This window comes from Gavia stellata, chromosome 1 (assembly GCF_030936135.1).
Source record: "Gavia stellata isolate bGavSte3 chromosome 1, bGavSte3.hap2, whole genome shotgun sequence".
Lineage (NCBI taxonomy): Eukaryota > Metazoa > Chordata > Aves > Gaviiformes > Gaviidae > Gavia > Gavia stellata.
The window spans coordinates 27,799,381-27,813,416 of NC_082594.1; the positions used below are offsets into that span (position 1 = coordinate 27,799,381).

General features: G+C 35.5%; 1 protein-coding gene across 6 annotated transcripts in view; it reads right to left on the reverse strand.

Moving 5' to 3' along the window:
• Positions 1 to 420: 420 nt before the first annotated feature.
• The window catches only part of POSTN (periostin), a 37,981-nt gene continuing 24,365 nt past the window's right edge, over positions 421 to 14,036 (reverse strand). The window contains exons 17-24 of one of the 6 annotated variants that reach the window (XM_059827021.1): positions 12,813 to 12,860; positions 9,399 to 9,494; positions 8,708 to 8,797; positions 7,051 to 7,128; positions 6,598 to 6,678; positions 4,326 to 4,412; positions 2,208 to 2,249; positions 421 to 1,657 (exon numbers count right to left, since the gene is read on the reverse strand). In XM_059827021.1, coding sequence (XP_059683004.1) covers positions 1,617 to 1,657; positions 2,208 to 2,249; positions 4,326 to 4,412; positions 6,598 to 6,678; positions 7,051 to 7,128; positions 8,708 to 8,797; positions 9,399 to 9,494; positions 12,813 to 12,860 — 563 coding nt within the window. In that variant the 3' untranslated portion in view covers positions 421 to 1,616. Of the gene's footprint in view, positions 1,658 to 2,207; positions 2,250 to 3,879; positions 4,413 to 6,597; positions 6,679 to 7,050; positions 7,129 to 8,707; positions 8,798 to 9,398; positions 9,495 to 12,812; positions 12,861 to 14,036 lie in introns of those variants that run through there. The other 5 variants (XM_009814110.2, XM_059827035.1, XM_059827049.1 and 2 more) reach the window with 5 other exon arrangements.

Consider the following 14,036-nt stretch of genomic DNA (forward strand, 5'->3'; position numbering starts at 1 on the left):
GGGAAAGATGGCAGCTTCAGTTCACCCTCTAGGCAGTCCTAAGAGCTCTCATTCTCACCTAAAAGCTGTCTAGCTCTTACCAGGGTTAAAAGCTGTCCTTCCACCGAAGCACTATGATAGTGGATACTGAGGTCACTTTATTGAGAGTCTGACAGCCCAGTAAGGGGCTGATCCATGCTCAGATCGCTTTACCATCTGGGAGTGGTGATGGTGGTACATGATTATGGAATTAGGGAGGGTTTTTAATTGTGTTTAAGGAGAGTGGTGCAGTTTAAGTGCATTACCATGTGCTAAGTGAAAAAGGGAAGCATCAGCTTGCTTCTATGAAGGCATATTTTTTGACTAAAAACTACACTAAAAGCTTAAGAACATTTAGAATTTGCTTTACTATTCAAAAAAATATTTACAAATGAAAGCAAGCACAGTTCAGCCAAATTCTTTATTGAGTATTTGTTTCAAAACAGAAGTATAAAAGCACATTAGATAACTCCTCTGAAACTTTGGTCTGCGGAATTAAGGCACTTCGAACACGCTTTTTCTACTCCATGAGTAATTGTTTTCCAACTTTTCTTAATAAAGGCAATCAACTTTTATGAGTCCAAAACTAGAGTTATAAAACTGACATAATTTACAGACAACTCCACATTAGTACCAGACATTAGCAAAGCATGTTTTAATATTAAAGCTTTCAGACCTAGCTTCATTTTTGTAAAACCTTTTTCCATGCTGAGTTAACTGTTTGCATGCATTTTATTTATCCCTTTTATAGTCCACTTTAATAATCGGAAGACATATTTAGGGAAAAGTGGGAAAACACTTAAGAATCTCACTATATGTATTGGTACAGGATTCCTTTAATGGCAATGATTTTTCTTATAAACAAAGAAGTCAACATGATCTCAAATACATTTCAAGAAGCTCATAATGTTTGCTTTTTTTTCAAGAGCTTCCATTAACCATGTTCCTAGAAGGCATTTGGATATGCAATGTAGAACAAAAACAAGGATACATTTAATATAAGGCATATTTGTTTGTTTAGAAAAGGTAACATTACTGGTGTCATTATGACATTAAACACATGATCAGTTTTGACTTATAAAAAGTATACAATACTACTGAACCAAAAGTGCTACATTAAAATCTCGTATTTCCTTAGATTACTCTAAAAGTCACCTGAAGTGATTTTTTTCTAGAAATTATCTAATTTCATTTATATTTCTTATTTAGTGGAAATAATAATAATAAAAAAATACACTCTGTATTGTTCCCTGCTCTTTTTGAATCCAATCCTGCAAACACTTACTAGCCAGCATAAGAAGGAATCCTGGTTCTACAGAAGTTGATGGTCTTCAGCAGTTCCAGGATCCCACCCTGCGTAGTGCTCACTATCAAGAGCAGTTAGAGCACCTCCAATGGACTACTCCTCCTAGTGAGCACTGTGCTAGCAGTGAGTATCTGCAGCTTCACATCTTTTTGTGGATTCATGGTTCAGTTTACATTAAATTATCGAAACAATGTTGTTTTGTAATGTTCTCACTTTTTTAAAAACAGTTTCTTTTCCTCTCAAAGACCATGCTGTTTATTTGCAATTCTGTGGATTCTATCTTGGAAAGCTTTTAGGGAAAAGCTAGTCTTGTCCTCCTTCTTGCTGTTCCCCCTGGGAAAAATGGAAAAAGAGCAATAATTATTACCTGTAATTATATCTATTTACACTATATATTTTATTTACTTGTGAAACAGACAAGTGAAGAGGAAAGATGAAGCCTGATGCTGAATCTTTGACTCCTGTGCTGGCAGCTAGGAAATTACGATGATCTCTGAGCTTCTTAATTGATCAAAATAATGTAGAAACAGTGAGTTACAAATCCCATGTTGGGGAATCCCACAGTGCCATTTTCACAGTGTTAGACTCCAGAGTCAGATCTCACTTTGACGGCTTTATTCTAATCTGAAACACTGTTTGACCAAAGCACATACTCTAAGCTGTTTTCAGATAGAAGTATATATATAAGAAATAAAAAATCTAGAAACCCAGTAATTAACAATACCAAACTTTGTTAAAATTTCTTTTTTTAAGAGCATAAATGCAAGCTTTTCCTTTCAAACTCTGTTTTCTTAAGGGTATTTTTTTCACTCCTGACTTTTAATGTAACTGAGAATAATATTTGATGCATGTTAAAATGTTTAAATATATGTTTTGCATTTACCTTGTGTCCTCCTGGTTGGTTGTACTTTCCGTACAGGTGCTTCTAGAAAACAGAAATGTTGCAGTCAGAAGTTATTTATAAGAGCCTTTGAATTAAAACTCATTAGATATGTTGGAAACCCATTGCTGACTTGCGAAGTTTGTTCTGTAAGGTTTTCAGCAAATTAAGAATTTTGTCCCATTAGCATGTTGACTTGGTCACCTGGAACATGAATGCTTATAATACAATTCACACATTTCTATCATGTGCAGTCATTCATCAAATCTTACCAACATTTCAAAATTATTTTAACATTTAACATTTTTACATTTTAACAGTATGAATGAATCCATTATTCATACTGATCTCCTACAGATGGTTAGATGATGTATGTAGGTGCCAGGACATTTTGCCCATCCTCTTCATTCAGCAAACACCATCCGACACTGTCAGTGATGTACAAGCTCAGGTTAATGTACAGTCCAGGGTTCAGTCTCAGCTTTTGGCAGAGGACGTCCAGGTCTGCTGTATTGACATTACTTCAGGAATTATTTATAAGTTATATGCTTGAAACTCAACCATCACAAGATGTTGGCCGTATTTCCAGCTGTGGTTGGGGCTTGATGTGTAACTGCATTGTAAGTCCACAGTATAATTCCACATTTAGAGTTCAGTTAATTTTTTCAGAGACTTTTGTTTTAAAGAGTAGAGTAAAGCAAGGGATATTGAATAGGTATCACCCTCATTAGCAGATACATCTGCTTTCCAAAATACTGGCTCAGTGAAACTATGAACACATTTTCCTCTTTCTCATCAAACCTTCAGACATTTTTTAAATCAGATGTGTCCTCACTGGGAGGAAAAACATTTCACAAGCAGAAGAGATAATTCTTCTGTTACTGTCACAGAAATGTTACTGTGGTACTTTTCCTTCTTTATGACCATGAAGTACTTGCATTGTCGCTTAACCAGCTGCAGTCAGTTGCCTTTTCATCCTGAAGTACAGAGTATATAAATGCATAGCCCTGAGATACAGGCTTCACCTCATTACAGCTGAGACTAAACACTGGGGATCTGCACCAACTTGATAGAAAATTTCAAGCTCTGCACTGCCCTGACAAGGATAGAACATGGTCCATCCAAAGTATGCTTTCCATACCTACATGCTGTCCATACAATTATGCTTTCAGGTAAACCTCATGGTCGAAGGTCACACCTGTCTGTCATTTTCAGGCAACAGTTGACTTACCTGCATACTACCCAATATTGAGTTATACAAACACTACAGTATACCTTCAGTATTTAGCATAGACTTCAAAATTTAAAAAGTAGAAACATATTTATTGAACTTCATTCTCCACTATCCTACAAATTTAGTTCAAAGGCTGACAGAATAACTTATTCTGCATTATTAGAATTAGAATTGGAAAAGGACATACATACAAAACCAAAAGAAACTCTAAACAAGCTACTTCTTAACTTTGAATGAAGATCATTAAAAAATGACTGTTAACCTTGAAGAACAAATTCCTGGTACAAAGCCAGGCTGAATTGTATTTGGCTCCTTTAAGAGATCCATTTTGGACCTCAACACCATTCAGCTTTTTCCAACCCAAAAGCTTCCCTCATTTAACAACAGGATAAGGGTAAAGAAATTCCAAGACCCTGTGAGATATTTATTCAACACCAGAAGTTATATTCCCTCCACCCTACCCACTGCCCCTTCACCAAGTTGAGAACCCCTCACATCAGCAGATCACATTAACACTGAGAGGAAATAACTCAAGTTAAAAACAACTCACGTGGTCTTCTTCTGGATGTGCTGCTTAGAGAAAAGGCAATTCTTATGGTGCGTGTCCCTTCAAGTGTTTTACCTAAGCTTTGTGGTTAGACATTTCCTCTTGTCTGCTATGCTTGCCAAATCTTTTAGTTACTTTTAGCCACAAGATAAGCCTCAATATTTTTCTCTGCAATATCAGTGAAAGAATTCTTTTCCAAAACAATTATAAAACTCTTCTTGCTAAAATACTGGCTTCAAACCGAAGTAATATTTGTGAATATATACTACAAAACCCCACCTGGAATGATCACTTCAGACAAAGCAGGTCTTAGTGATACTGGATTTTTAGACAAACTAACCTTCCAGATGGACTTTCTTGATTTCTCTCTCGATAATCTGTGGCTCTCCCTCAATTACCTTAGTAACCTTGGTGTACTCAGTTCCAGCTACGATAAGTATCAAAAACAAATGAGTTAAATACATCATAGCATTTTTCCATATGCAAGGAGCCTTCAGTGGAAACAATATCATTTTGGGGGTGTAGGTATATGCAGGCCACCATGTTATTCATGCCATAAGGTCCTGCTGATTTCCTTGGCCCTGCCACAGGTGATTCCTTCTCTAGGGCTAAGAGTCATTCATTGCAATCTTGGCTTGAAATTTTGTTTCAGCAAAGACTGCCAACTGTAATAAGCAGTGCTGGATATTGTATGAGTAGAATTACAGCTCATATGAAATCATTCTTTTGCTTTAGACAGTAATGCATTCATTTGTGACTGGACTCAGATTTAAATGCTTAGGAAATTTTCAGTAGAACAGAAGTAATTTGATGTAGACCAGAGGGCCATAAAGTATTATCACCATTATCAACAACAGGCGTAAAGCAGCATGTATATCCACTTTTATTGGCTAAACATATGGTAAGGTATTATCATGGCAGACACGGGTAGCTGACTGGATAAATCATGGAAAAGATAGAGAAAAACCAAATTAAAACAAGAGACAAATCTGCCTATTTGGTCCATTCTGTAAAGCAGGATGCTTATGCAAACTAACATATAATAGCAAGGAAAAATAGCAAGAATTCAAGAGACAATATTGTCTTTTCCAAATTTACTACAAACTATGTATCTTCTTTCCAAACACCTATAGGATCACTGTAAGATTTATCTCTACAGGTTATGTCTATTTAATTGTATACCTCTGTAAGTGAAGATGATTACAATTACAATTGTAATTGTTATATTCTGGCATCAGACCTGTCACCAGAATTTTGAACAGTTCTACAGATAGAGTTTGATCCCGCTCTTTATTGAATGGTTGACACCAATAGAACATAATCCAGTCTATGGAGGGATTTTATTGCTATAATTTCTTTCATTTTCAACTTTTTTTTTAAATATTTAACACTGAAATGGGCATCTCCAGAGAGCAACTCTTTTCACATAGCTGAGGCACTTAAGATAGATTAAGATGAAAAACCCTTTGGAAGTTTCTATTTCTCTCCAATGATTATAGGCAAATCCTGGCTTAGATCTGTAAAATCAAGGTGTAGAGGATTGAAACAGAAGAAGGAAATATGGTCAACAGTATTCATAGCCATACCCTGGATTTTCTCTAAGACTAGCTGTATTATCAATTAGCATGGTTTTGTTTGGTGGAAAGCTGTTCAGCTGTTCAGCCATCACTAAATTTTTTACTTAACTGAAGTTTAAGTCACATCCACAGACTAGTGCTTTTGAAGGACTACAGCTAGCTGTAAGCTACTTCACTGGTATTAAAGTTTGTAACTTACTAAAAAGGGGACATAAAATGAAGTGGATGCAGTTAATTTATGCCAAGAGAAACAGCCATACATATTTTTGAGCTTCTGACTTGGGTTTACACTAATATTTACCTTAAAAACAACACTTGAATTCTCTTTTTTTATTCCCCATTGCTATTATAGATAGTTTTTCTAATCTACATTAAGCAGACAACATTCCAAATTCATAGATAAAGATTAATTTCATAAGCACAAGTTCTTTTACCAGTTTTCTACAGCTACTGGTTATATATTGCCAAAACTGTTAGAATTAAGAGAGCAAGAAGGAAAGAAAACCATTCCTTGGAATGCTATATTTGAAGAGAATTAAAGTTAATGCCTTGATATCCATCACCTGTAAGCATTGAAAGAAGGATGCTAAACATGCCTTTAATTATTAACTTGAGGGCAATGAATATTCATTTCTGAAGAACTGATAAGTAAGATGAATTTGGCCTATTACAATACTTTCCACTTCATAAGTGTTTTTCACAGATTTAAATTTGCTGAAAAAGAGTACAGAGATAGTGGAATAAATCTTCATTGCTCCCCTGAGTTTTGATTAGATAACTTTTTAAAGACTGAAAAAAGCCAAAGAATTCTTTTTTTTCATGATCAATACAATAAAAAAATTAATTAATAAAACTTTGGTACTTATTTCCATTTCACAGACATCTGGCACTTCATATATGGCATTCTATTTTTTCTCCCATTAAAATTACACTTCTGTTAGGTCAGTCTTTAAAATGTTGAGATCAGCTTATCTGAGAGGGGTTTCAGTTATCATAACCTGTTGCAAAAATGTTAGTTGCAATACACCGAATTACCTCCCTGCAGAAGTCTTTTGATTTCTTCATCTTCAAGTAAATGACCATCACCTTCAATAAATTTGGTCACCTTGGTAACCTCTGATAGGATACAGGTTATGGCAAAATATTGATTTACAGAAAACATTTGACAATCCTATAACAGCATATTACTGAATTCTGTTATGATATTAAATTCCATGTAAACACTGAAAATACCATATTTTATGACAAACATAGCATAATATCTATTAGACCCAGGCAGTCTGAACTCTGGAGCTGACTGAAATATAAAGATCAGAGAGTCAAACCAGAACGTTAGATTTGGACATTTGTCAGGTTCTGAGGTTTAATCTCTGGGTATGCCTTTGCAGTATGAGCACCTTTGTTGAAAACATGGAATAATTACTCCAGTAATATAATTTTTAATTATTTTTTTTTTTTAAAGGAAGGAAAGAAAACAAAGATACTAACCTTCTTCAAGAAATTTCTTTAACTTTTCTTCATTGTCTGAACCACCTGCAGTAATTCTGGTATATTTTATTTCAGGACCTGGAAAAAAGATGTTTAAGACAGTGACTTTAATCAGATGTAACAAGACTGCCTTTTAAGTTATTTTTTCCTATTTAACACTTAGGATGGTTCCATAGTTATCATGCTTTAATCTGCTTTTATGATCATTTATCTTTCACTGTGTCCCAAATTAAACTGAAAGAGGGTTACAAATAGTATTTCGAGCTATTCAGGAAAGTACTTAGACAAATTTAACACACTTATAACAAATATCTGCTCATGTTCTTAAAGGCACAGTTTTAAACACTTTGTTGTATTAGGTCATAGATCAGATACTTCCTAAGAGCAAAAAGTGTCTGGATCCACTGTTGTAAATAGATGTTGCTTTTATTACTGCTATGAATCATTTGAGAGCTTAACGTTTGAGATTCTTTATCAGTTTCTACTGCAGGGCGAAGAGAAGGAAATATCAGGCCTGAAACTTTGGCATTTTACATTATATTGACCATTTTATATGGGATTTTAGTGAAACTTGAAATTGAGAAAGGAGAAAATGGTATTTTATTTTCTCCCCCAGAAATTTTGTGTTGAAAAATAGTCCCAGGTTTATTCAGAAACCACCAAGGTTTTTCATTCAGTTATTTTCAATGCAGTAGATAGTTGTATGAGAATAACTTAAGTCTGGTTCTTTATTTCTCTCTTGCTTGAATGAATTCAAATTCAAAAATTGAATTTTAAGATTTTCTAAATAAACTGAACATTAAGACTTTCTGCTAAGTCAATATCTTCCTATAACACTGCCTTTCCCTTACCCCTGCTGTGGCAGACAGAATTTTAATGGCAGCATTCAAACTGATATTTAACCAAGGGGATCAAAATGTGTTAGCAGAGAACTTGTGACTGCTTAAATATACCTCATTCCACTTTTCAATTTCTGTGAAGTTTCTAGGGTTTTTAAAGAAATACCTCTGTAGTAGGCCAAATATAATTGAAATTGGCTGAAGAGTTTGAAAGTTACTGTGGAAGAAGATCAAGGGACACAGATGCACATTAATTTTATCTTATATTGGCTGAATACAAATGTCTAACTTGTGGATGTCAGATCAATCAAGGCCCCTCCTTACAGAGAAACAGGGAAGTTCTTTTTCTGAAATGATTGTCAAGGGAGCCTGGGATGACAGGCAAAAGTAGATATCTACACACTGAAGGTCTACCTTTGGTCAAACGAAACCTACTGGGAGATATACAACTCAAAAGTTCACACAAAAATAAAAAGTCTTTCTAAAGCAAGCCAGACTAAAAAAAAAAAAGCAATAAAAGCAGTCTTGTCCTAAAATGGTAGCAAGAAGTTTGCAAAAGCAGACACTTTGCAAATACATAAAAAAAAAAAGACAAGTTTTCATTGTTTTGCATGCTATTAAAATATTGATGCCATTTCTGTATATGTGTATGTAGCACACACAGCCAGAATTTGAGCCATACATAGACAGTGGGAAGCATTAGGGAAAATTCATCTCTCCAGGAAATGCAGTTTAGGCATTAGGACAGAACTTAAGATGTGTTACTTTTGTATGTAATGGTGAACTTTACTACGTATGAATAGCTCAGCATAATTTACCTTGAATAATTCTTTCTTCTGTTACTTTTTTCTCTGTCACTTCCACAGGTCGCCCATCAATGATTTTGGTGTATGTTTTAATAATCGGTTCTACAGGGATTTTTAAATTGAAGACATTAATCAAGTGATGAACAGTGTTACAAGTGCTGATTTTGAGACGCTGAAACTTACTGAAGCATACAAGGAAATAACATAGCATATTTTATAAAAAATAAAATTGTTCTGAGGAGACAAGGAACTAAGTTTCCTCCAATTTGGGATGGCTCTTTTTCCTTTAAAAGAACCCCATATGTGAACTCCTCAATGTCCCTACCAAAGCAGAAGGCAAAGTTTACCTCTCTGTCTGATAAAATTGCCTTTCTATCACAGAATCATGTACTGCATTTTTGATTGCAGGACAACAACGAGCAAATAATACTCAGCTGAGACAGATGTTCTATCAGCATGCAGAGCATTTCTAACACTGTAGCTATGGGACACAGCTAGGCAAAAATCCCAATTTTTTGAAATGCCTGAGAAGTGAGAATGAAATGAAGCAATAAAACTGTAATACTTCCAGAAGGTCTTGTTAAAAACAGAACAGTTGTCTAACATATCACATGAATCACCTACATAAAGTAGAAACTGACTGGGAATAGCGAATGTTTCAATTTTTAGCTAATACAAATTGAGTTGCTGAAAGCATACCAACCTCCATGAATCACTTTAGTTATTGTCTCCCCTTCCCTGACTATTTTGAACTCAGGTTCCCCTTCAATTAATTTAGTGAGCTCTGTGATAGATGGGTCTGTGACATAGGAAAAAAACAACATGTTACAAATAGTCATAACAATATTTATGGTATTCCACGGGGCTGAGATGAAGCTAGCATTATCCCTCCTACCCTAAATAAAACAGATGACTGTAATGGAGGATTTTTTTAAATCTGAGAAGCCATTTGCAGCAATGCTGTACAATCTTGTACTTCCTCCCATGCTATCTTAAATTTAGATCTTATTGCACACTTAATATTTACAATTTTTTTTTTTTACTTTTGTGTGTCTGATATTTTTAACATCTGTTAACAAGTCTCAGGCAAAAAACAGATCCTCAGCAGCTGAAAGAAAGTACTTCTCTGTATATATTGGTAAGAAGCCTTCTCCGCAGCATTGCTGGAATGTTATAGCTATTGCTCTGCTAGTGATCAGCATGCAAACTATTGTGTGAAAGCTTAGAAAAGAACTAGAGAGAGAAGTGTTTGTCATGTTATTTCCTACTAACTGTATAGATATCCAAGAGAAAACTAGGTCTTTTAGAATTCCTGTATGTTGTTTTGGGGTTTTTTATTTGTTGTTTTGGGGGTATTTTATTTGTTGTTTTGGTTTTTTTGAATTTGGCTTTTTGTTTTAAGCTACCAAAACTTGGCCAGTGGTCACCCAGCTTAAAGAAAAAAAATAAATACACTTCAGAGATCAACTGGAAGAGCTGTAAGAATATTTGCCAGTGTTAATGGCTATCATTCTTTGATTTGCATGGGAGAGGTCATCTTGATTTCAATGGCCAAAACAAATCTCTTAATCTTGTGCAATCCCTATAGACCACACTGATCGAAATGTATCTCTGTCTGACAGGCTGGAGCAGCAGATACTAAATAAATTAAGAACATACCATTGATGTAGTCAATTAACAGGAATAACATGGTTCTTCTGTAACAAGTGTTACGGCAGTATCTTCTACTTGAGAAGCTGCTGTAACACACACTTCCCTTATTCCCTATTCAGAGTTAGAAACATAACACAGTTCTTCTCTCTCACTTTCCTTAAAAAAATCCCTTAAAAATCTTTCTTTATACAAATTTATGTAGAAGTCAATACTGCATAGATTTTTTTTTTTTTTTAAATTACTGATCAGGATTTAACAATAGCTTTTTAATATGTGTGCCTGGTGTTAATTGTTGAAAACAGTACAATTCAGGCTAACTAGTGTCCTTCAGCAGTAACAAATCCAAGCATATGTTTTTGTTTGCTTTTGCAGCAGAAGGTGATTGTATAAGTTAGACTTTAGAGCTAAATAATTCATTTATTTGCTGCAGATGATATATAATGATGACTAGTTATTATAGAGCTCTATTAACCTACTCTTTTAAATAGCTGAACAACACATTGCTTATTCTTTTATTTTCTAACAAGACTGGTTGAAAAGCATTCATAAATATTTTAAAGAAGCAATCTTACAAGATTCATTCACTTGCTTCTGTTTTAAATGTAGAGACATTTTTTCTTGTTGAGAATCCATTAACTACCAGTATACATCGATACAAGTGATGAATATTAATGAAAACATATTAAAGGTACATTTATGAATGTTTGTAAATCCTTTTCTTTTTAGATTTCTAAATTACTGTTGCTTCCTGTGGATTGATACAGCAGATGTTCACAAAACAAAAGGTAAAGCCATAGTTTGCTATACTGCCTAGTATAGGATCAATACTTCGAACATTTAATCCATTAAGATTTGGGTTTCAATCAGATTTAACTCTTTAGATCCCTTTAACTTACCTATGTATGGACAATGGACGCACAACTCAAGTAGAAAACATTGAGACAGGAAAGAGCAGACATCACCCTCTAAAGCTTGGGGGTGGTGGTGGTTTTTCTTTTTTTTACTGAAATATCCTTTCCATCACGATCTGCTAGAACTTCCTGGCATATGTTGCAAAAATTAACATGCAACTTTGCCAGCTTTTTTCTACAGAAAGTTGTGGGCTTAAGTGATTTTGACGGGAGCTGCTGCTCACTGCTGTTACTACTAGCAAGTTCAAAAGGGCCAGAATTGGCTTTATTTGGTCTATTTCTGAATCATCAGCTGAAAGGCTGTATTAGCCAGAGATCATTCTCTGGAGTGTGTCCCAAAGCAGAAACACTGTCCTGGCAATGGAAAGGAGTAACTCTTCAATACTCACTAGCTTATAAAGCTATTTTGTCTCTCTCTGGTGAATAACACTTAGTTGTACATTTGGCTATAGAAGTGCTCAGACATTTCATTTTTCCTCTAAAAGAGGGGTTTGTTTCAGTTAACGTTCAGCTTCTAAACTGTGTAAATCACCTAAACTATACGCCCTGTGTCTGGATTTAACATAGAAGAACAGGTACCTTCAGAGAGTGATTCACCTTCGTCATAGGAAGATTTCTAAAATATCTTAGATGAATTACTATATGGAATCATCTATCAATTTATATTGCTCTGTGGATCTGATTTAATGATGGAGACTAGGCAACAAAGATCAGCATATATGTTAGATGGTGTCTAATCCTAAGTGGGATGAAGCACAGGCAGGCTGCTGAAAAAGCAAGCTCATGTCACTTCTTGCTGGGAGGAAGTCCTCCCAGAAACAATGATTAAACAGGCTGGATAAAATTTTTGCAAGACATTTTTGACTGCCTTTCTCCTCAGTTGAGCTCAACCAGATTCTCTTTGACCATTTTTATTTCAATGGGAAAATGGAGCCCATCAGCAGTGTACCTGGTCTAGTGAAACCAATGTGTGTTTTAATTAAGTTATGAATCACAAGTGATTTTGACAGTCCCAACCCTGTTTTGTGTTCTCTTCAGTCCCACCACTAATCTTTAAGTCATGCTTTTACCTTGACAAATTGAAAAAGAAAGTTTGGCTAACTGTCCTTTCCAGGCGTCTGACAGATATTGGTATTTAGAACTGATTGAAAACTACAGAAAAATGAACTGATTTTTTTTTCTTCAAAGTACAAGAAACAAATCTACTTCATTTTTTAAAATAACTGTTTTAATTTTAAAAAAAAGGAAATGTTTTTATTGAAAATACCCTCATATTTGGGGGTCTTAAAAATGGTTTGAAAAAAGGTTATTTTAAAAATGCCCATAGAAAAAGGAAAAAATCCATTTGGGGAGAACAACTGTGGGAATTCTTTTTATACAAAATATTTCAGCCAGTTCTAATTGCAATATTTGTATCTTTGCTTTTCCAGCAAAGTGCTGAACATCCTGGAGTTATCTACAAAATGCATCCTGTTAAAGAAATATATACAATATATATTCTGTATATGTATATGAACGTATACAGAAATATATATACTATGGGCCTCATTTACCTTCCTTCCTGATGATGGGCTGGACATTGCTTTCAATTATGTTAATTTCTGAAAGTATAGAAAATGGAATATAAAACACATTCCATTCTTACAGTTTCTTTACGGTAATGATCAGTTAGATTTGGTCTGGTCATAAAGATGTGGATAAAATCACAGATATTAATGGATGGAAAAGTAACTCAAAAGGATGTAGAGTGTGGATCTCGGTTCTAGTTACTAAATGGTGGTGTATACAAGTCACCTGCAGACGGAGTCGTCTGGCAGCTATTTGCCTTTGTTTGTGCCTTATGAAACCCACTGGTCATGAAACCCATGATAACATAAGGTACATAATAATAATGGCTCATACAATTCCCTGCATTGTGCAAGATTTGCACAATTCCCTGATGTATCTTAAATATGAATCTTGCCCTTTTCATTAGGAAGCTGACCTCATAAACAGAGAAAACCCTCTGACATTCAGAACTATTTTTACACTTGATAGAATGTCATGGAGACCATGACTGTGGTGCCCTTGGGAGATGAAATTGTCCCTCTACACCTAACACAGACTCAAGTATTCATTGAACATCTCTGACAGATTGTTATTTGACTTGTATCCATTCAGTGCTAGAGAAGCCTTCACTGGTAGACGTCCCAGCCTTCCCATTCCCCCATTCAACTAAATCAACAGTTACAACTTTCTTGATGTCTGACGTTGACCTCCCTTGCTTCAGCTGACAGGCATTGCTTCTCGTGTTACTCTCACTGGTTGTGGCAGATAGCATCATAGAATATGTGGAGTTGGAAGAGACTCATAAGGATCATTGAGTCCAACTCCCTGCTCCTCACAGGACTACCTAAAACTAAACCATATGACTAAAAGCGTTGAACTCTGACAGGCTTGGTGCCGTGACCACTTCCCTGGGGAGCCTGTTCCAGTGACCGACCACCCTCTCAGTGAAGAACCTTTTCCTAATGTCCAGTCTGAACTTCCCCTGATGCAGCTTCATTCCATTTCCTCGTGTCCTATCGCTGGTCACCAGAGAGGAGGAGATCAGCACCTCCCCCTCTGCTGCCTCCCTTGAAGAAGTTGTAGACTGCGATGAGGTCACCCCTCAGCCTTCTCTTCTCTGAGCTGAACAAACCAAGTGACCTTTGCCGCTCCTCGTAAGTCTTGTCTTTGAGGCCTTTCACCACCTTGGTTGCCCTCCTCCAGACACTCTAATAGTTTGATGTCCTTAC